The sequence below is a fragment of the Penicillium macrosclerotiorum genome (assembly GCF_028827735.1).
Source record: "Penicillium macrosclerotiorum strain IBT 26536 chromosome Unknown utg000009l_segment0_segment0, whole genome shotgun sequence".
Classification (NCBI taxonomy): domain Eukaryota; kingdom Fungi; phylum Ascomycota; class Eurotiomycetes; order Eurotiales; family Aspergillaceae; genus Penicillium; species Penicillium macrosclerotiorum.
In genome coordinates, this window is record NW_026643088.1 from 580,633 (window position 1) to 602,834 (window position 22,202).

The 22,202-nt window shown below is 47.0% G+C and overlaps 6 protein-coding genes across 6 annotated transcripts; 4 read left to right on the forward strand and 2 right to left on the reverse strand.

Moving 5' to 3' along the window:
- Positions 1 to 5,164: 5,164 nt before the first annotated feature.
- On the forward strand, positions 5,165 to 6,634 carry alkA (DNA-3-methyladenine glycosylase II; the record flags this gene model as incomplete). The annotated part of the gene is made up of 3 exons (XM_057081102.1): positions 5,165 to 6,252; positions 6,381 to 6,503; positions 6,571 to 6,634. The coding sequence occupies 3 exons, from the start codon at positions 5,165 to 5,167 to the stop codon at positions 6,632 to 6,634; spliced, it is 1,275 nt and encodes a 424-aa protein (XP_056929939.1).
- A 529-nt stretch (positions 6,635 to 7,163) lies between these two features.
- Positions 7,164 to 7,961, reverse strand: N7462_009389 (ubiquinol--cytochrome-c reductase subunit 7; the record flags this gene model as incomplete). Its single annotated transcript, XM_057081103.1, has 4 exons — positions 7,164 to 7,253; positions 7,406 to 7,459; positions 7,526 to 7,634; positions 7,846 to 7,961. 4 exons carry the CDS (start codon positions 7,959 to 7,961, stop codon positions 7,164 to 7,166), a joined length of 369 nt encoding a protein of 122 aa, XP_056929940.1.
- A 669-nt stretch (positions 7,962 to 8,630) lies between these two features.
- On the forward strand, positions 8,631 to 9,949 carry N7462_009390 (uncharacterized protein; the record flags this gene model as incomplete). Its single annotated transcript, XM_057081104.1, has 2 exons — positions 8,631 to 9,108; positions 9,171 to 9,949. 2 exons carry the CDS (start codon positions 8,631 to 8,633, stop codon positions 9,947 to 9,949), a joined length of 1,257 nt encoding a protein of 418 aa, XP_056929941.1.
- A 3,756-nt stretch (positions 9,950 to 13,705) lies between these two features.
- On the forward strand, positions 13,706 to 14,371 carry N7462_009391 (iron-sulfur cluster assembly scaffold protein; the record flags this gene model as incomplete). The annotated part of the gene is made up of 2 exons (XM_057081105.1): positions 13,706 to 14,144; positions 14,205 to 14,371. 2 exons carry the CDS (start codon positions 13,706 to 13,708, stop codon positions 14,369 to 14,371), a joined length of 606 nt encoding a protein of 201 aa, XP_056929942.1.
- Positions 14,372 to 15,138: 767 nt separating this feature from the next.
- N7462_009392 (ABC1 kinase family protein) lies at positions 15,139 to 17,212 on the reverse strand (the record flags this gene model as incomplete). Its single annotated transcript, XM_057081106.1, has 4 exons — positions 15,139 to 15,392; positions 15,452 to 16,024; positions 16,082 to 16,686; positions 16,767 to 17,212. 4 exons carry the CDS (start codon positions 17,210 to 17,212, stop codon positions 15,139 to 15,141), a joined length of 1,878 nt encoding a protein of 625 aa, XP_056929943.1.
- A 3,046-nt stretch (positions 17,213 to 20,258) lies between these two features.
- Positions 20,259 to 22,102, forward strand: N7462_009393 (amidase signature enzyme; the record flags this gene model as incomplete). The annotated part of the gene is made up of 6 exons (XM_057081107.1): positions 20,259 to 20,687; positions 20,748 to 20,784; positions 20,836 to 20,864; positions 20,921 to 21,286; positions 21,354 to 21,468; positions 21,939 to 22,102. Coding segments are annotated over 6 exons (1,140 nt in total), but the record flags the coding sequence as incomplete, so codon positions are not given.
- Positions 22,103 to 22,202: the final 100 nt, after the last annotated feature.

Here is a 22,202-nt window from a genome sequence, read left to right on the forward strand (position 1 = left end):
CTCGACCTCGGTGGCACGGGACCCCGTACCTTTTGTATTGACATTGATACCATCCGGTCCGACTGGCCGCGACGTGCTCCAGATAGAGACCCCGTCTGTCTATACATGTCGGTACACTAGGTCCTGGCCACTAAATTTTAGGCGCAGCTCTCCAGTGCAGACGATTGCCACCATGCATAGATAGTTTGTACCACCCATGCTGCAATGTACATACTATTCTCTGTCTTCCGTACTCTTCATAGTATTGATTCGTTACCCGAAACAGTCCATCCCCACGGTGCTCATCACTGGTGCTACTTTGTTCTCTCCTCCCCATCTTCCACGCCCCAGGCATATATACCGTAGCTAGAGTAGCTATTATGATACCCCCAGAGAATAGCATGAACCCAGAGAAAATCAATTCTGGTCCCAACGAATCATAACTGATGACGGAAGATCGGTGTAGCATTATCAAAACTCCGTGGCTCTAGAACCCTATTTTACAATGGCTTTATCCTCGTAATACGACAGTATACAGTACAGGATATCCAATCTTCAATGCTACGCATGTACAGCGGATACATCTATCAATGTACTCCGTACACCTATCCTGGTTCTGCTTCCTAATGATCATACTAAATCATGATGATGATGATGATGGCCAAAACAGTATGAGGCACTGCACAGAACGCTATACAAACAATTATACATTTAGTGGATCTCAATACTGCACAAACAATGATGATGAGCTATCCATGAGGCTAGTTATACTAGTTCTCAAACTTTGAAATTAATCAAGCAGACTCGTAATTAATCATCACTGGTATAACAACAACAACAACCCCTTGTACCTGACGCGGGATTCAGAGTTGCCGGGACGATTCTTCTCCAATAATGGCCGCGCCACGCTATCTCTTGTCTATCACCAGTTGTCATCCTTGCCCCCAAACTTGAGAAGCTTCCCCCCCCAATCAAGAAAACTCATGCACTTAAGCCAGGCCTTGTCTCTATCCCAAAGCTGATCGGGATCCCGCTCTCTATTTCCCACGTCTCATTTCCCCTTTCTTTCCTCCGGTCGCATGCGCCCTTCTGCCTATCGCGGCCTGTGGATTTCGATCCAGTTGCACCTTGCTCTTGGAGATGATCTAAATTTGCAGGAATTCAAGCCTTTTCATGGACCCGCCGCCCCCTGCCGCTCTGGTCGACAGCCCCGGTATGTCCGACCTCTGATTGGCACGCTGGAATGATTCGCCCTGGATTAACGGGCAATCCTCGCGTTCTGACGAGTCGACCGTTCCATCTGAGATACTGACAACCCCGCGTCTCAGGCGCCCCTCGCTCATCTCAGACCATTGAAGCTCACTGGGTGCGAATTAGTTACTGGAAACCGACCTGACGCCATATCGCATATAGCCGCCCGCGAGATATATCCCCTGAGCAACAATGCCGGCTAACAGAAACAAATAGTTTGTTATTTATTATCATTTTGCCCCATCTGAGTTTCTGCCGCCGGAATCTAAACCCGATAGCGTCGTCCCAGTGGCAAAATGCGATCGTCACAGTGCACTAAATGCAGCGACAGCTCAGTGGCAGGGGCTTTTCCCCCCCGCCCCCTATTGTTTTTCTATGTTTCGACAATGAAGATCCAATCGACTCGCGTCCGCCACTGAAAGTGCAGTACGTTGTAGATAAGTACCCAACATGTCAGAGCGAGACCAAAATGGTCCCAGTCGCCCGATGGAATAAGCCGACCGAATCAAATGTTGGCTACGGACCATTGGGAAATTAGAGGGAAATTGGAATCGGGTCCACGATTCCCATTCTGGAAACTCAGTAATTATTGAGCTCAGATCCGCTCGGGAGCTCCTGTCATTCGAGTACTTGCGATGATCGCCTGTCTGGAGCTTCATGGACCTACGATCTGCGCAGCCTTGGCTATATACAGTACGTTTTGCGTACGCAAGCACTTTAGATGACTAGTCAGGTATCCCGAGAACCATCAGTTTGAATTTAGATGCCGATAACGATACAATATTTCCGCCATACTGATGGTCGCCTGAGGGCTCCATGGCTCTCTCGAGTCTTTGGATGCTTGGCTTCCACGGCAGACGCATGACCAACAACACCTTGTCTCAGTGTGCCTGTTCATACTTCACACTGACCTCTCCTTCAAGAGCTGTGGTCACATCGCGCATTTCCAACGTTACCGTTAGCCCATGACGACCGTACCATACCGGTACCGATGTTTCAGATCGCTGGACGGAGCACGTCGGCTCCGTCTGGCTCCATCTGGCCTCGTCCATCACACTTCGTTCTAGCATTACTCCACTGCATCGCTTATTCTGCTACATAGCAAGGAAACCTACTGCAGGATCAATCAAAATTGTCCTTGCTGGATTCTATGCTCCATCATCATATGTGTTCGCTGACTAACCAGGTGATGGCCGCGTCGTCGCTGGCCAAGCAACCACAATAAACTAACTAATCTCCGTAGCGGTTCCCCAAGAGGGCGATCTATCTCACAACTTTGTACGCAGTGAGTGCAGAGCTGCACTACTGTTGTTGTTTACACCTTTATTTTTAAATTAAAAAATAAAAAAGGTAATTGTATCTATGTATGTATCAAACGCCTTGTTTTTTTTTAGATGCGAGTGGCTCTCGGAACGCCACAGAATCTGGGTACCGCGCGGCCTGCAAACCCAAGCGTCTACTCTACGGAGTCGACCGTTCTAGTTTAAACCGCCGCATGGCATTTGACTTCGCATTCCACAATTGCCAGTCGGGCCTGGATGTTCTTTTTTTGACCCTGCGGAATGTATATATGTGCGGAGAGAAAACAAGGGCGCAATTGGGAACGTGAATAAGGGGGAGGCTGGCAACATTCTCAGGGAGCACGAGACCACGGCCAACTACTGTGCGTTGACTCGGGGGCCATCCAACAGGTTGGCCCGATCACAGCTCCATTTTTTCTCGGGGCGGTTTGGAATGGAATTCTGTATTTTCTCGATTCTGGATCAGGCCAACACAAGAATTTCAAGACGAAGCTTTTTCTCTGTGTGACTTTGATATCAGCCGTGCTGGTCCTACCGGGCAGTATGTTATGTGCAGCACATCTCCCATGTTAAAAGCTTGGAACCCGTATCGTCTCGACCATGATCTTCCCAATCCATACATGGAACGCCTGCTATCACTGGATAACCGGCAATAAAATGCCTGGTCAATTGGCTTAGCGACCCACTCCTGCATGAATTTTTTTTTCTCGGGGTACGGAGTGCCTGCGAACCTAGCGAGCTCTTTGACTTGGCAGTGGCCGCTGACGCAAGCCTGCCAGACCAAGTCCCGAGCTTTGCTTCTTTTGTATGCATGCTCAAAGGACCGCACCTTTTTGGGATCAAGTTTCTTCCGGTCGCGTGGGGATTTGGTTTCTTGTTTTCTATCAATTGTCCGGATGTTGACTTTCGAAAACACGCCCAGTGTATGAATGGCTACCATGGTTGTGAATGAATCTTGGTGGTGTGCTCCTCAAGTTCCTTGGTACGGATAGATAGCGGAGTAGATTTGAGCCAATAGCGCTGAACACCAATCCATGAATCCAATACTCGGGTGTGGTCGAATCACAAATCAGAGATCATCTTAGCAGATATCTTTCTTGGGTAAATTGGCCCAGAACTGAAAGTGGTTTGGTTGAACGGCTATAAACACTTTTCCCGATCGATGATGCTTACTACTGTTTCCCAGTCGTCGGAACTCGTTGGTGATTGGCCTGGTTGATTTCGTTGGACCAGGTTCTAACGAAGTGCACAAAAGCTATTTCCTAAACGTAATGCATTATACTCTTTGTCTCTAATGAGAAACCAAGGTGAGTGCTGGCTTTGTCCATCGGAATGGAAATCTAAGTTTGCTGAACCTGACCTCAGCGTGTAGGCTACTGGGGGACAGTATTGCAGTTCTTTCTAATTACACACTGAACATTTACCGACCCTATATGAATCACCCAAAATCCACGTACCTCGAATTTTGATAGTTGATGAGATCATTCTAATATCATGTACAAGGAGATTTCTCATTCGCTCATCACTGGCTGAATCCTACTTCGTGCAACCGATATAACATCTGTGGACCGTAGAGCACTAAGTTCAAGTTCAACAGATCAGGTACCTGAAGACGGGCTAACAGATGAGCAAGCAGTCTTCTTGACTGCATGCAAGACGACAGTTCTTGGATTTCAGATTGGATTAAGAGACGGGAGTCTTCTGTCGGCTTGATACGTAATCAACTGTGACTTTTCCAAAAGGGTGCCCCTCCAAGACCCTCAAATGGATCCCACGAGCCACTTTTGTTAACAAAAAATTAATAAGTCAATAAAGAAATAAATAGGTATTAAAATTAACGGGCCATTGTTTGCGTTGTTCTTGTTGTTTTTGAAAAATATACTTAGCTATATGTACTAGTGTTTATCCTCAGCATATGACATTGACTCACGGAAGAAAACAAATGTCGTGACCTGAAGACGCAATGAATATATGCGTATAATTGAGGAATTTCATGTTCATGATCTACGAAGAAGCAGTTTTTTTTTTTTTTTTTTTTTTTTTCAGATGAAGACTGTTGGTGTATTTATCAATATTGGAATATTAGAGATATCATGATATTCTCGCATACGTTTAGTTCTAGGCGGAATTTAAGCTACAGTGTTGTTGAGGCTATGTAAGAATCTTGAAGAAAATAAGGAGCACAAAATACTTCAGGACAAGCAGCTGATCCTTTGCGATATATATTTGCTGCCAGAGGTGAAATGATAGGTCTTGAGATCCCCTCGGCCGATATGGATATAATACATATATAAGCCAAACGAGGTAGCAGCCCAAGACTCGACTCCAGCCTTGGATCAATTGGAAGAAACATACTGGTTTGATTCTCACTGAGAATTTCCAATGTCAAACAGTCCAATCAGATTAAAGATAATGATTCTGGGGTCAATTTCATATATCCGAGGCGTTGAGATTCATGAATGGGGCCGGTCCGTATATAATACCGTCAAATGGTTCAACATTTACCAATAGATATACCAATAGAGATAGACTAATAGAGTAGAATTATGATGAATATTAGGCGGCTCCAGTTTCAAAAATATGAAGCCATTGAACAATTTCTTACTGGTCACTTTGGAGCCGCAGTGCTTGGCATGGGTGCAAGCGTGGACTTCGGGCCCACCCCTGGAACTCCGCATGCTAACAGCGATGCGACTCCGCTGAACTCGAAGCCACTCCATTTGATCGAGACCGGCGAATCACAGAGTCCCCGAAATAATCCAACCAAGAATGTCGTTACGCCGCTCAGCACGACTGGGTGCTCTCCCAACTCTCCCAACTATCAAGGCACCCTTGCAGAATACGGTGCCCAAAACGACCAGAGTGCAGAACAGCGCCGTCGCAAAGCCTCGCAAGGCGTCTTCTACCCAAGCAACAGCCCCCAAAGTCCCAAAGAAGCAAAAGAAAGAGCCCCAAATGTCATACTGGTCTCCAGAGCCTCCGACCCTAGGGCTATCGGCGCAAGGACCGGACGACAACCCCCCACCAACAACGTCACCAACAGGCATCTTACACCTCCGCTCGACCGGCCTGTTGACCCTCATCGAACAAACGCAACTCTCCTTACTCCACATGGCTCATCAGTCGTTGCATATCCTGGGAGAGTCGAGGATGCCTCGCCCTCGAAGACAGGATTACCTCGCCCGGCCGCCACAACAGGGACTTTGCTGGAAAAAGCAACTGCTCACTTGATTGCGACGGACCCTCGCCTCAAGCCCGTGATAGAGCGACATCCCTGCCCACTTTTTTCTCCTGCGGGCTTAGCAGAGCAGATTGATCCATTCAACAGCCTGGCTAGCAGCATTATCGGACAACAAGTCTCTGGCGCCGCGGCCAAATCCATTCGGAACAAGTTTCTGGCTTTGTTCAACTTAACAAGTGGAGAAGACGGTGCTTCATTGCCACACTCACGATTCCCAATGCCTGAAGATGTCGCTAGATGTGATATTGCGACGCTGCGGACTGCGGGTCTGTCTCAGCGCAAAGCAGAGTATATACAAGGGCTGGCGGAGAAGTTTGCAAACGGAGAACTGAGTGCACAGATGCTAGCACGTGCTAGCGATGAGGAACTGGTCGAGAAGCTTATAGCTGTTCGTGGACTAGGTAAATGGTCCGTTGAGATGTTTGCTTGCTTCGCTCTCAAGCGGATTGATGTTTTCTCCACTGGAGATTTAGGTGTGCAGTAAGTTTTCCTTTGCTTGTCATTTTGGAGCTATCGAAGCCCACCTCTCTTTCTCCCCGGGGCCGTAAAGCCTTGAGCAATATTGAATGCTGGTACTTTTTTGATCTGCTACTAACAAATTCTACAAGACGAGGCTGCGCCGCTTTCGTAGGCAAAGATGTGAGTAAACTCAAAGGAAAGGGCGGTGGTAAATTCAAGTATATGCCCGAGAAAGATATGCTGGAATTGGCCTCGAAATTCGCGCCGTATAGGTATGGATATCTCCCATTGCTTGCTGCTCTTCCGAGAGAGAACATGTTGCTGAGAATATCTTGATAGGACTCTTTTCATGTGGTATATGTGGCGAATTGAGGATGTTGACATAGCTGTTCTTTCTGGGTGAATGACTCTAAAGGCATTCAATTAGACCATTCTCCGAATCATGTCATGAAATAGCTGTTCAGCATTGGGTCATTATATGTCGCTTGTCCTGACAATAGATGGTTTTTTAGTTGATTGAGTCAAAGACGACCTGTTGAAACAGCGTATCGCCCTTTTATTCTAACTAGTATTTACCTGTGTCTAGGCATGTGACTACGTGAAGCAACAGACTAAACCGAAGCCTACCTCTCAGTTGGAGACCGCAACAGGACAGCCTTTCGGTAGCCAGTGGTATGGCTTCAGATAAAAATCGCATATATGGAATGTTCAAGGAGCAAAAGGTAGTGTCGGGTATCAAGGCAGAACGAAAAAAATCGATTTGTACAGTATCAGTACACACAGTGGATTAACCAAACACCCCCTTCAGCGGTAGGCGCATTCATCGCCAAATAAACCCGACGTCTATATCATGCAGACAACCCTATCATCCTTAATTCCATCGGCTTTTCGTAGTCAATTGCAGCAGGGGCACAAGTTTTCGACGAAAGCGTTTACTTGCGGACGACGAGGTTGTCGAGGTCTGCACGCTCCTTGTTCTCCTTCTCGATCTCGCGGATGATCGGGCTCAGGTACTCAACATCCTAAAAAGATGATACGGTCAGGATTGGTTTTGTTTGAAGGGTATGTATGAATCAAGGTCACCCGGGTTTCGATGTGACAAATCCTCGCAACAGGATTGGCCGATACGGTTGGAAATGCGGGGAGGGCGAATTTTGAAACAGGAAGAACTTACCTCCTCGGGCTTGGTCTGCTCAGCAGGGGGAAGGAGGGTGTGGGAGATGGAGCACTGCAATTGAGATATTCATTAACTCGATTCTAGTTGGGAATGAGGAGGGGGTGTCGTCGGACGAACCTGGAAAGCCCGGCGGATACGGAAGACGCGGTCGTAGGCCTCCTTGGCAGGCAGGCGCTTGATGGCCTTCTGGACGGTCTCGCTCTCCTCGGGGATTAGGTCGTCGAACCTAGAGAGTGGTTAGCGCCTGTAATGGAACAAATATGCCCGCAGGGGAAACCCGGAAGGACCGCGATGAGCGAATGCGACATGGGGACAATGACAATCGTGCGAGACGATGTTGCTCTAGAATCACTCGGATGATTCAAATGCCTCCCAAGTATTTCATCGCTCGCGGTGGGAAGGCATTGGCGGCATAGGAGGGAGAGGGCGAGAATTACTTCAGTCCTAGACGTCTGTAGCCGGCGGCATCAGTGTACCACTGAGCGAGCGGAGTCATCCAGCGCTTGAGCCATGGGCGCTTGACAATGTAGTTGGCGATCGAAGGAGCAGACATTTTGGATCCCGAATATCCAATGGACTTGAGGAAGAGGTGGACGGGGAGGGAAGTTGGAAAGGGCGGTCCGGCTGAACACGAGATGACCCGATGTTGCGAGGTTGTGCAAAACGGAGCTTGCAGCGCTAGTCCAAGAACGGAACTTTTATGCCTAAGGCTTAAATATATTACACGTGACATTTCCGGTTCCTGCCTCAGGCCCACAGGGAGGAATGCCAATCGGTGACTCCACCTCGCACCACTTTCAATTCCCCATATCATAATCAACCTCGTTTTCTCCTTCTCGAACCCTGCTCTGCATCATTGGAATATGGGGCTGACTGATTCTCGCGGCGTTATCTAATCCCTGTTGCGACAGGGGAGCTTGTCCGGAAACACCCCACTCCGCCCGTTGTCCGTGCTGCAAGATCATAGGGCATCGCATTCACCCCAGTCCGGTTCGGTAACCATCGGCTTCCAGAAAACTCTCCTCCCTCAACCTCCCTCATCTTCGCCTTACATTTCTTCTTCAACCGACGGTTTTGACTGCTCTCTTTTTATCCGACCATATTTCCTGCGGCTGTCAATATCGACTTCTTGGGTTCCGGATCGAGCACCCGATATGCTCGGATCCGGGAGCCCTCGGTGATCAAGACGGATAGACAAGCGTGAGTGCCTGCTATTCCCACGATGCGCTCCGACGGCCAAAGCAGCTCCACGGCTGCTACCACATCCACAGAGCAACCGCAGAGCTTTCATGTAGATAATGTCTCCCCATCCGCCCCCCACGTGCCTATTACCGATGCGTCGCCGAGTTCCGATCTTGTCACTCGTTTGGAGATCCTGTCAACCAAAATTCCGAACTTCTACATCGCTCCCTTCTGTGGTGCGAGTGCAGGCGTTGCTTCTGGTATTGTGACTTGCCCCCTCGATGTTATCAAAACCAAGCTGCAGGCCCAAGGCGGCTTTGCCCGACGGGGAGGACAGCCGGTGGATTCGAAAGCGCTATATCGAGGAATGCTGGGAACTGGAAGAGTGATCTTCCGAAACGATGGTATTCGCGGCCTATATCAAGGTCTTGGTCCGATGTTGATGGGGTATCTCCCCACTTGGGCGGTTTACCTTGCTGTGTACGACAGATCCCGGGAATACTTCTATGAGCAGACAGGTTGGTAATCCCTTGCTTTCATTTGGACAAAGGTGATTGAGTCATACTAAATTAAACTACAGACAGCTGGTGGTTGTCCCGTGGCTATGCTTCTGTTACGGCTGGCGCTTGCTCCACGATCGTGACCAATCCTATTTGGGTCATCAAGACAAGACTAATGTCGCAGAGTCTTAAGCAAAATAATGAAGGAGTCCGCGCCCCATGGCAGTATTCCGGCACATGGGATGCTGCCCGAAAGATGTATCAGATTGAAGGCATTCGCTCCTTCTATTCCGGCCTGACGCCCGCTCTTCTGGGGTTGACCCATGTCGCTATCCAATTTCCTCTTTACGAATACCTCAAGATGGCCTTCACCGGCTACGGCATTGGAGAACATCCCGATACTGGTAGCTCCCACTGGATTGGTATCACCTTTGCCACTTTCCTCAGCAAGATCGTGGCTAGCACTGTCACATACCCCCACGAGGTGCTACGCACCCGACTACAAACACAGCAACGCACAATCCCGGCGTCGTCGCCGGAGGAAATTTCTTTCCGTGGAGGATTAAATCATCCGCATGACCGCGGGCGACCACCCATGGTCTCATCATCGGATGGAATGCCCAATCGCCCCCGTTACAACGGCATGATCCGCACGTGCCAGACAATCCTCCGAGAGGAGGGCTGGCGTGCGTTCTATTCCGGCATCGGCACCAACCTATTCCGGGCTGTCCCGGCTGCCATGACTACAATGCTTACTTATGAGTATCTGCGGAAGCTTATTCACAGCTACCAGCATGAAGGCGAGATAAAGCTGCGCTTGGCAGAAAGTCAGGATGCAGAAGCGTCTGGCATGATCTGACAACCATGACCTGTCGGAACAGATTAGACACACTTGACTTTCGTTTCCAGCCCCACCCAACCCCTACTTTGCACTTAAGTACCGTGCATAACCATCTGAGTTTCCTCTCAACTCCTCTCTTTCCTCCTCGACTTGTATAGACTTGGAACCGTGACCAGTACTGTCCAGCTGATGCGCTTTAGCGAATGGGTCTTCCTATGCCCTTTGCATTTCCAAAAATATTGCTTTTGGTCCTCGAATTTTCGGTATAGATGGCAGTCTTGGTGGGAGGCTCTTACATGTGAAGTCTCCGCGGCCTATACCTTGATCACATGCCAGGGGTTCTTCATGTATTTACTTTTGTACTCCGTACATCGGAAGATCTCTGTGATTTCTAAGCGTTTTTTTTTCATTCAACTATTCCATTTCGCATGGCTGCCGCATTTCTGATACTGTACATACATCACCAGTTCGCCCGTTTTGCACTATTTATTCTCCCCATAAATCAGTCTATGCCAATTTAGTTCATTCTGAAATCGCCTGCAGGTGAAAACTCCACCGTTCTACCAAATTGCCTTGTGATAATGGTCGTATGCCTCAATAACTTCAGGCTTGGTAGCCCCTTTTGTATCGAGCAGTTGCGAGGTGACTCAGAGGAGAAAAGATTGCGAGTGACTCCTAAGATTATACCAGTTCTCCAAACACTGACATTTGACAATACGGAGAAGTAAAGTCCACAAGTAGCTGATGGACATTGGCATGCTATTATGTTGTTCCACGCGCGGCCCACCGAGGCTCCTCCAGGGTAATAAAAGATTTCGTTAGTAGCTACTGAATCACTTTTTTCAACAATGGCCTCATACTCCGAGGTTTAAAGCTGAAATGTAGATTTTAGTGTTGAAAATGGTAGATGCAAGATAGCTGAAGGGTAAAGCAGCCCTGATGGGAAAATCGACAGGACTAGCTTATGGATGAGCGAGGTTTTAGCTATACCATGACCTCTATTGCGGTGATTTGTCTCATTCCGTAAGCTCAGAAGTTTTGCATGTTCATGATTTTATCCTAAATAATATGACTGTGATATGTGCCTCACTAACATCGATTATCTACGGTCTCTTAATGGAGATATTGGCTGTATTCCCAATTTATTGTATGTGAGGAGCCACCCTGGGTCTCACTGCCCGGCCGAGTGGAGTCTTGCCAAACAAGATAAACAAAGATAGCTAGTCATGTGACTGTGTGTGTTAAGCACAAATTTCTTCCCTTCCCGTTTCCTTTCCTTTTACACAGTTCCTTCCAACTCCAAACTCGTGAGAATCTTAATGACTGAATCTCATATGGTACCTTCGGTTGCTATTGGATCTAATTGATAACACTGATGACTTCAGTGTAGAATATTTCCCTTCTGGACGGTCGGAAAGTCACCATTAATTAATATCGCCCACAGATACCATTTCACACAGAACGGATTGAACACTTTTCCACGTTTGTTCACTGTTCAGCCTGTAGAAATCCCCAACGGAGCATACAAAGCATCTCTGTGGCTCGTCTTGTTTTGAACTCTTCCTTTACCTCTTGCTCATCCTCGCAGCATCTCTGGTCCCTGGACCGCTTCACTTCGTGATTCATATGATGATCCTTTCTTTGAATATTGAACCAGGCTGTTATACACTTGAACTCCTGGGTATGATCATTCATACACTGAAAATTCTGATTGATGATGAAGTTGAAGCGCTTTTCCCTCTTACCATACTACTTCAATTTTCCCTATATTCTGCTGGTCTTAGAATGTCTATATATTAAGGACAGTGAAATCGATCTGTCTTTATTGCTTGATGTTGTCTTTATATGCTGTGCATCCATCAAGAATATGGAATATCAACCTGAACTTTTTATTGAGTTTAAAATCACCTATCTGACTTCCTTCCTTTCTCACCCTCAGACCGACTCTCCTCAAGGGCCCGCTGGATCCATAACGAATTCCTATCTTCTGATAATCCTCGTTGGTGAGAGCTCGGATGTCCTGCTGGCTGTCCCTGTGCCTCACGTCTTGCAGTGTGGATAGAGCTGAAACAGTAGGAGCAGAGAATTACAGCCATTGTGAAGGCCGCGATAGGAGCATTGATGGACTTGATAGCGGTCAGTCTATGGAATAATATTTTATGTGATTATATACGTATACACAGCCAGAGGCTTGGCAACGGTAGATCACAATGGCTGCTGTTTCTTCCACAATGGGAGATAAAAATTCGACTTACCCCTGAGGACCGACCTAGGGTCCTCGGATTTGGTTTATTGTTTTGTGGCATTGTATTTGATCTTTGAAACTATATCAAAGAAGCACAACCGTGAGCCTTCATCTCCAGGGATAAGAAAAGTTGAAATTCTGATACCTTGGGATCGTTGTTAAGTGTTCAATATGTTCTCCCGAGGTGCTGATGCGGCCTTCGATGCGGCCTTCGATAACTCGAAAGGCCCTCGCATAAAATACTTGGGTCGGAAAAGCAGAGTCCATAGATACTGGGAGGCTACGGAAAGTGCGGTCCCATCGTTTGAGGATGAGGTCGAAAGTAGCATCAGATTGGAAACTGGTGCCAACATTTTCAGGCCTGAATAGGGTTTGTCATCAAGTTAATCGGATTCGGACTGCCCCTGCTACTCAAAGTGTTCAAGAACATGCTACGAATATCGCAGACAAAATATCAAACTTCTGGACTGTGTAGCAGTCTCGGCCTAATAAACTACGTGTTACATGATCTTAGAGTAAAGATTCCATAGAAATTCGCACGTGGGTTTTACTCTTTCATAGCGTGTGCTAGACCTATGATCACAGTCCCACTGTTCACAAAAAAACGAGGTATGCGCTAGTCTCTAGTCGCAGATCAAGATGAGGACTACAATGATGCATGGCATGACTTTGAACTCGATAACAGTGACATTACACTGGATCGACAGTAATTTGTTTGCTTTGTTAAATTAGATCGCTGGTGCAGACGCGACCGGCAAAACCAACGACATTTTATCCCGTTCTCCTGCACGATCTCGGACTCTCGACAAGCATCCCGGTCATTTGATCGGATGTCGGCCTTAGTGCCGGGGTATTCGTCTATGAAGCTATCGGAGCTTAACGGAATTTGCCGAATGAGTTCGTTAGTCCCTTATCCCCGAGTCTTCCCTCGGTCCGGAGGTATGGGCGTCCATGAGAATATCATTCTTGGCCGTGATAAGGAGGATCCTTCGAGTTCTTTTCGGTGTATTATGTGAGACTAACCCAGCCATTATATCATTTTGTGCCGGGAGCGTTCATCACTGCCTTAGAGGTGATTCTCCACCATTTGTTATTATCGCGTTATAATTGGCCCACGGCCATCCTTCGGGAAACAAGAATCTCGCAAGATTCCACCGCGGAGCCACCGCGGGCAACATCACTGGTTACGGAGACTTGCCACTGGACTCTTTTGTATTCTGATATCACCGATTGTTACCCCTCTCTAGCAAAGACCGAGTTGAATGTCCTTCAGACAAAATAAACCCCACAGATCACTGGCACGAACCGGGAACAGGGTGCTGAGTCAGCTCCGATGGCCGGCGGTTCCGACGTCGCAGTTCCCCAACGGGCCTAGGCGCTTATGTAAGAATCAGATTATTTAGCAATGAATTCATCATCTCCTCTTTTCCGTATCAGATCTGTTTTCGCCATCCACCACCACCTCACTATCTTACCCCTCTCATCACTTTGAAAGCGTCAGATACATTCAGATACCCAAAACTTTCACCATGTTCAAGCGTCTCGTCACCGTCGCCCCCCGCGTCGGCGCTGTGGCGCCCCGTACCTTCGCACCCCTCTCCGGCTTGCAGTCCATCCAGCCCGTTCAACGCCTTGCCCCTGCTCCTGCTCAGCGGAGAGGCTACCATGAGAAAGTTCTTGACCACTACAACAACCCACGGAACGTTGGATCTTTCAAGAAGGGCGATCAGGATGTCGGTACCGGCCTGGTCGGTGCTCCCGCTTGCGGCGATGTCATGAAGCTCCAGATCCGCGTGAACAAGGACTCCGGTCGTATCGATGACGTTGTTTTCAAGACTTTCGGCTGTGGCAGTGCTATCGCTTCGTCAAGCTATCTCACTGAGCTTGTCCGCGGTATGACCCTGGATGAGGCTGGCAAGATCAAGAACACCGATGTGGCCAAGGAGCTGTGTCTGCCCCCTGTTAAGCGTATGTTTTTCTGGACTTTCTATGTGATGTTGAACCGACATGCTGACCTTGTTCTCACAGTTCATTGCTCCATGCTCGCCGAGGATGCCATCAAGTCCGCCATCTCCGACTACTACACCAAGAACCCCAAGACCCAAGCAACCAACCTGTCCGGCACCGGCGCGTCTATCCCCAACGTCAAGGTTGAGATTGACCAGGCTGCGACCGGCAGCCCTGCTGCCCTCTAAATTCATATCTCACAAGAAAAGATATAATTTCGGGCTAGCCTTCGAAATTCAACATTCATTTACGAGTTTTAGTCATCCTGAGAACGTTGTCACTGCGCACAATCGTTTGATCGAGGTCGTTTTTTATTCAATGAGCATCCGGAATGCAGAGCTGAAGGATGAGATTGGTGTTGATTCATCAGGCCGCTGAGAATGATTTACTCGCCCTGGGATGATATTGGAGGATCCAAACAAATTTGCCACATTTGTTTGCTGTACAGATTTTTTCCTTTTAGTTCTCTCGTGTTGTTCACTTTTTTTTTCTTTTTTTCTGTGATGGCGCCTCGGTCTGGGATCCTTGATCTACTTTCTGTTCTTAAAAAGCGTGGTGCCGCGATAGTTTCTAATCAAAGGATGAAACCAGAATGCCCGAAGTGTTCGTAAGCTTGTATATTTTATAGAAGCTTTTGATGAAAACAAATGAGATCGGCGCAGTAAATGAAATCATCTATATCGTTTAATAGTCTATCACCAAATCTATCTGTACATACTGCCCGGCTCGTATTTGAAACAGTAGCAGACGAAGAAAAGGCTATAATAACAAAAAGCCCTTACCATTGAGATTCGCCTGGGTCTCAAGGGCTGGGAAGAAGAGAAAAACTTTGAAACACCGTCGCTTATGCACAGATAGACCAGTCAAGATAATCCGTACCCTAAAACCAAATCGAAAAAGACCGAGGGATATTTACAAACACAATACATTTTCACGACGCGTGAAGGCTACAAGCTTAGCCTGTTCGTAGACCAAACCGGCTCTTTAGCGACAGCACGGTCTCATAGATGGACAACTTCACCTCGACACGCAGGAACCCGGCCCAAGCCGAGAGAAACCGGAAAAAGTTCGAGTAGTGGAAGATACCACCGGACTCTCTAATGCATTCCATATGTTCCTGAAAGACGGTACGGGTGGCGTATCGTGCAAGGATCAGGAATGTGCGCATCGGGCCTTGGCGAGTGTGGAGGTTTTCATCTAGACTGCGAGCTGTTGAGTTGTTAGAATAATCATGAAACAAGGCAACAAAAATGTCAAGTGGAACATACTGAGATCGTTCGTTTTGAGGATCAGCAAAATAATTCGGGGAACCTGGCCAAGCAACTCGACCAACTGCTGCAACATGCCCTCGCCCAAAGCACCAGAAATCTCCTGTTTTTCCTCCGCAGTGCGCGCAGAGACAACATTCTTCTTGGTCAATACGCTGTAGTCACGGCCGGTGATGGCACTGGCGAAAAGGGGGAACTGCTCGTCAGTCACGCCAGCCACCCTATACGCGTACTCGCGCATGCGGGGGACATCGGCATCAATGACGGCGAGCCAAAGTTTGGCGTAGTTGCGGCGCAGGTCGCGGTCAATGTTGCGGTAAAGGCCGTGGTCGTATAAGATAATATCGAAGTTCGGGTGTTGACGGCTGGGGTTGGGACGAATGGCAATGTTGCCACCATGCGGATCACAGTGAAGCGGAGCGTCATCGCCGAAGATCATCTCATTAAAAATATGCGCAAAGGCAGCAGAGACTTCGTCGCGGTCGATGTTGTTTGCGTCCAGAAATTCAAGGTCGTCAGGGCGTCGACCCGCGATGAACTCCATGACGAGAATGCGCTTTTGGGACCACATGACTCCAGGATAGTTAGCAAATCATATTATTATTTATGATCCAGAAGAGGTTTTTTTACCTTCAGGAATCACCAATGGAGCATCGGAGTGCTTCTTGAAGTACTCGCTTGCAAGGGTGGCATTCTGAGCCTCCATACGGAAGTCCAACTCTATGGGAAGAGACAGGTCCATTTCCCTAGATAACCATTCCAGATCGTATTCCGGGAAAAAGCGCTTGAGCATGGAGAAAGTAAAGCGAGTCAAAGCAAGATCCAACGGAACCCACTCGGCTAAAGCAGGGTGCTGGACCTTAACGGCGACCTTTTGGCCGGTTTCCTTCAATGTGGCAATGTGCACCTGCGCCAACGAAGCGGCACCGGTAGGAAGTGGCTCGAAAGAGCTGAAAAGTTCATCGATGGTCTGGCCAGTATCGCTGACGAACATCTCGGCAATCGACTCGATTGACGAAACAGGGCATTTGTCTTGGAGCGGAACGAAAGTTGTGGTCCATTCAACAGGGAGTAGATAACCCATGCTGCTGAGGTGTTGTCCAAGCTTGATGAAAATTGATCCATTCTTCTCTAATACACGCAGCGTGCGCTCTGCACAGCGTTTGTGGCATGCACGGATGAGGGCATCACGATCTTCGGGAGTGGAGGCTTCTTGCTTGAGGGTGACACGATAACTATTGTAAATCCACTAATTAGTATTTCGCGATAGAAAACAAATACATTGGGGTTCAAGGGACATCCTATGCCGACTCACTCATTTATACAGACGGCGAGAGTACCGACAACGCGACCGCTTCTCTTCGCCGCTCCATAGACGTGCTTCACATTGTCAGAGAATGCCAATGCACCCACAGCAAGTGCGCCCAAGACGATGAGATATTTAATTGCTCTCCGCGACAACGGCTTTGAGCTAATCTTTCTTCCCGTCTCGTGAATTGACTGGCTTTGAGGTTCAGTGGAAAGAAGTGGCGAGGTACTCGTGGAGTAGTACCGGTTTCGAGAGGCAATAATCAAGCTGGTTTCAGCCTGCTGGCGACTCCATGACTGATTATTGTATCTGCACGAAGTAAGTGACGTGCGCAGTTGTGATTTTCTAGCGTGTTGGAATGCGGCGCCGGAGGTCGAGGCTATGGATGTTTGTCCGATAACCGTGGCGGGCTTGACCAAGGCCCGCAGCGGCACGCGGAGTGCTGCGCTCATGCCGACCAGCTGCGATCCTGAAGCAAGGAAGTTTAACACGGACCCGAGATTGAATGCAAAAGAGCCTAGCTCATTTCATGGCCTGGCAATTGCGGGATCGTCTGTTGACCAGGGAGATTTTTCAGGGCGGTGCTGGCCGCCGCCAATCGGCTGGTGTCACCCGATCTTGGGCCGTACGCACGTGATTCCGAGAATGTATATCAGCACGTCACTTGGAACCGTATGTGCTACGCGGTTGATTGGATTGTGCAAAGAATCATCGTGTCAAGTTACATTGTTTGATAATTTAAATGGCAAGATTATGGATCCATATTGGAAACGAAATATTTCTGAGGCTTTATTTCCCATGGGCAGATCGAAACCGATAAGAGAATCAAGGCCAATGACCATCAGTATTCATGATTAGATGCTGTTGCGTCCCATTCGCATAATACTTTATCTTTTGTTTGTAAGGCTTATTATATAAACTTACAGGAGAATTTTTTCTTATTTACCTTAGTAGAAAGTGTCGAGAAGGAAGACTGCATAATACGGGAGAGACCCACATATCCCCATGTGCGTCAGGCTATTATAGGGATACTCGATTCCCTACATATTTTGTATGGTATCCCGGGTAGACTCGGAATACAGCGCCGTAACACGCTAGACAGCGAGGCAGGGGATATTCAACATTTCCCCGCCCACACACTTAGATAGTTCAGTTCACTCAGTAATCGCCATATTGAGCACCATCTTCCATTGGGACCCGCCTTTCCTAGCCTATACCGTATCCTAATATATTGACAGAAAGTCCCATTGAAAGTAATTTGAAAAGGATCCTGGCTAGGGTAAAGGAGGGCTTCTCCACAGTGTAACCTGCGAGCTCTCTGGGCATAACGCCAGGTAAAATAAGCGGAGAGAAGCAAGTGCCGTTCGACAGCGAGTGTTTCTAGATGTTTGAAGTTGTATTAACTCGGAATTTCAGCAATATAATCTGCCTCCAGCGCTGCCAAGATATTATTTTTCGTTTCGGTTAACTATCTTTATATGGATTTATCTACTATTCATGGTAGGAAGGCTGTCGACTAAGTAGGAAGTATAAGAGTACTACTTGTCAGCGTCGTAGGCTGTCAGTTAGGTAAGGAATCTACAATGAATAAGGTATGAGATACTAGTGGGTCCTGTATTGAACAGACTGAATCTTGGAAAGATTCAGAGGATAGAATCTCGGATCTTAGACTAAATACACCAGATTCGCTTAGGAATCACACCAGAAATGTGACAGGTCGCGCAGGGTAAGAGGGGTAGGATACCGAGACCATCCCTAGTCGCATGTAAGACGGAATCCCTTGGAGTTCTTTACCATGAATAACCGATATTTGCCTTCGGTAGGCGTCGTAGTTATTAGAAAAAAGCGGGTTTCTAGCTATCGTAGGCCTGGTTGTGGGAGGTATTTCAAAGCTGGGGTCGTGGAGTATAGAGTATAGAAAATCGAGGGTATATAGATTTGGAGGGAGTTTGTGGGAGCTGGGTTTAACCATGAGCCGGGTTGAGCGGGGCCGAGTCGCTCCAACTTGACGTTCCCCGCTGCATCAGTCAAATTTAAAGTCATTAGTTACCAGGACTACCGTGATGGTGGAGGATCAACTAGTTGGTGTGTGGGGCATGGTACGCCCGCATGTGCCCAAACTGAGATATTCCGAAATGTTTGTTAAAATAAAATAGCAACCCTTTTTCTCGTTTCCAACTTGATCGGTTTTAATTTCCTCTCCCCACTATCAGGATATTATTCTGCTTACTTTGACCGCGTTTCTGATCTATACAACTCCACAAGCTTCAATGTGGGACCTAGGTCTCACTCGCTTTCTCAAACGGCTTCAATACAGCAGATCGCCCCCATCAGCAACGACAGATTCAGCGGATTGATTTTCAGCTCTTCATGCCCGTTGTCACCGTTAATCAATGGCCAAAGGGATACACAGAACAAAAGCATATTGTATAAGATATCTCATCTCTCTATGTCATCTTTTTGCCTCGTTGCCTCGATCATTTTCTCTCTCTTAAGCTATCATCACAAATGATCGGATTATGAATATGTGCGGCGGTGGTCAGCTCTAAGTTTGTCTCTCCTCCTTGGGGGTCAGCCTTCTCACAACTGACGACATCAATAGGCCCAGCACTTTAGCCTGTCGACTTTGAATGGGTGACATTAAGTGATAAATTCCAGCATGATGAGTATAGCGGCTACCCCATCGCTACGTCAGAGAAAGAATGGAAGCATTATGGGATTGTGCGTGTAAACACCCGGAATATCTATCCAATTGATGAGACAAAGCTTATTTGAGAAGTTGGTGCTTTCACTATGCCCTTAGAATTGCTTGCAGGACTGAACAAATCTTCATTGACGAGGGATTTCAGGTCAGTAGGCTCAGGGCCAGATGCAGGTGTTGGTGGTCTTCTAAAGGGGGCGCATCAAATTCATTGCCTGGTGAGTCGCCGTAAGGTGGATCTTGAGAGAGCCGCCCTAATAGTGAGTCCGGCAAAATCTCTTAAGGTAGGTTATCTATCGAGACTACTGCGACTATAGCGAACTTCTCTCTTTGAGTGGCGGAGAAAAGACTTGTCGGCATCATGTAGACCACTGTATTGAGACGTTGAGAATAGTTTTTGCATGTCAGAGTGATGTGACCCATATTATTTAGTAAGAGCAGGGAATCGCCGCAAAAGTGTCGAAACTACTCGAAGCTGGTCAACTGGGTGAATTCGTATTCAGTCTTTGATACTGTGGAAAGGTAGTTTCAGTTAGTGTAAGGGCTTTGGACTAGGTTATAATAAAATATCATTCATGACAAAGGATGAGCGATCGCTTTTGGTTAGCTTTAAGGCTGGAATCTCAAAGTTGTTATTTTGGCATCTTCAACCACTCTTAGATCACAAAAATAGATACCAAGAGACCAGGCAACAGGATTCTGAGTTTTGAGGGGTTAATTAGACCAGCACGTGTTCGACCTAAGGTAGCGTGAAATCTACTTACTAAAAACACCCTAACTTGGAATCCATTCCATAGCTCCTCATAGAATTACGAAATTTCAACACGAGAATAATGACCTTGAACGTCCTCACAACCAACGCAATTGAACTACAGCAACTACTCAAACAGGAAAAATTTACGAGCGCTCAAATTGTGGCAGAGTATCTAGCACAAATCGATTGCTATGAGCCCGTCCTCAATGCCTTGATCTCACCAGCTCCGCGAGATCATGTCCTCGAAATCGCTAAAACTCGGGATGAAGAGCGCCGTAATGAAAAAATTCGGAGCCCGTTCCATGGAGTTCCAATTATCTTGAAAGATAATTTCATGACAGCGTCTAATCTCGGCATGAGTACAACAGCTGGGTCATATGTGTTTGATGGCGCTAAGGTGCTAAAAAACGGAGCTATTACTCAACGATTGATTGATGCTGGTTTAATTATCTTGGGAAAAGCCAATATGACTGTTAGTAGATATTGGATTTCTTGGTTTTCTAGGAGTTGACTAAATTTATTATTATCCTAGGAGTTTGCTGGTATGAAGATGACTATGATGATGCCGGGTTAGTCTGCTTATGGAGGTCAGACTTTATCACCATATGTTGGGAAAATAGATGATAATGAGACAATTCTGGGACATTCTGTGAGTAATTTGTAGATAGAATTGAGGATTTCTTTTATTCTACTAATACTCAATAGGCGCCTGGGGGATCATCTACTGGTTCTGCGGTCGCCGCAGCCGCTGGGTTTAATCCTCTTAGTATGGCGACTGAAACTATAGGTTCTATAGTTACTCCGTCAATACGTGCGGGTCTATATGCACTTAAGCCTACAATCGGTACCCAAGATACTACTGGGTTATATACCATGACGGAGTTCTTTGATAGTCCAGGTCCTATGGCAAAATCAGCAGCTGACGTGCGCGTTCTTTCCGAGACTCTGCTCGGTCGTCTCTTTGAAAAATCCCATTCGTGGGAAGGTCTTTCGATAGGCTTCCTAGACCCTAAGCTTTGGAATATGTTGGCAGAGTTTTGTAAACAGTTTGAGGGCACCGCAGAGCAAATGGTTCGTCGATATTATCTCATCAAAAAATTTGGACTCCAACTGTTCGGACTCTAATAGTTGATTCTAGGTAGACGAGTACGAAGAGATGGTTGCTAATCTACGAAGCGAACGCTATTCTCTAAGATACCCAGTTTACTGCAAGGATCCCTCGGTCCTACCGGCTACAATACTACCAATCGCATGTATGTAGGTTGGAGTGGTCTTAGAGGAAGTTGGGATAGCTAACCGTTTCTAGAGTGAGACTTTGGGAATATCTGTATTCCTAAATTCATTCGCTTGTTTCATGAATGCTCTGTTACAAGCCTTGCAGACATTATCAAGTTTAATAAAGAAAACAGCGAAAAGGCTCTTCCAGCTCGTAGGTAAACAGATATTGTGTAATCCTACTATCAAGAAGTAACTAATATAATACAACATTTACCGAGCAAAATGATATGAAAGGAGCAATGAATGCCATTGAACGAAAGACAGAAATAGAAAACTAAAGCAGGATCTTCGTGCCACCGCGAGAGAAATTCTAGATGACGTTTTCAACAAGGAAAGGATCAACATTCTTGCAGCACCTGGTGACTCTTCTTTGTGTGTCCATGCTGCTGCTGCAGGTAATAACATAACTACCACTTCAATCTATCTTCCTGACTATTGCTAATAGTATCAGGATATCCTATCGCCACAGTTCCCATAGGGCAACTTCGCTATAAGAGCCGGCCGTTCGGTCTATGTCTAGTAGCGAGGGCAGACAAGGAGGAGACTCTCTTACAATTCATGGAAGAGTACGAAAAGATAGCTCAGCCTCGACCTGTTCCAAGATTCTGACACAATAAGTGTATTATAATTTAGAGTGATGATAATTTATAAGATGAATAAGATCTTGGGGTATAAGAAAGACCGTAAACTGGTTTTAGAAGAAAAGCGA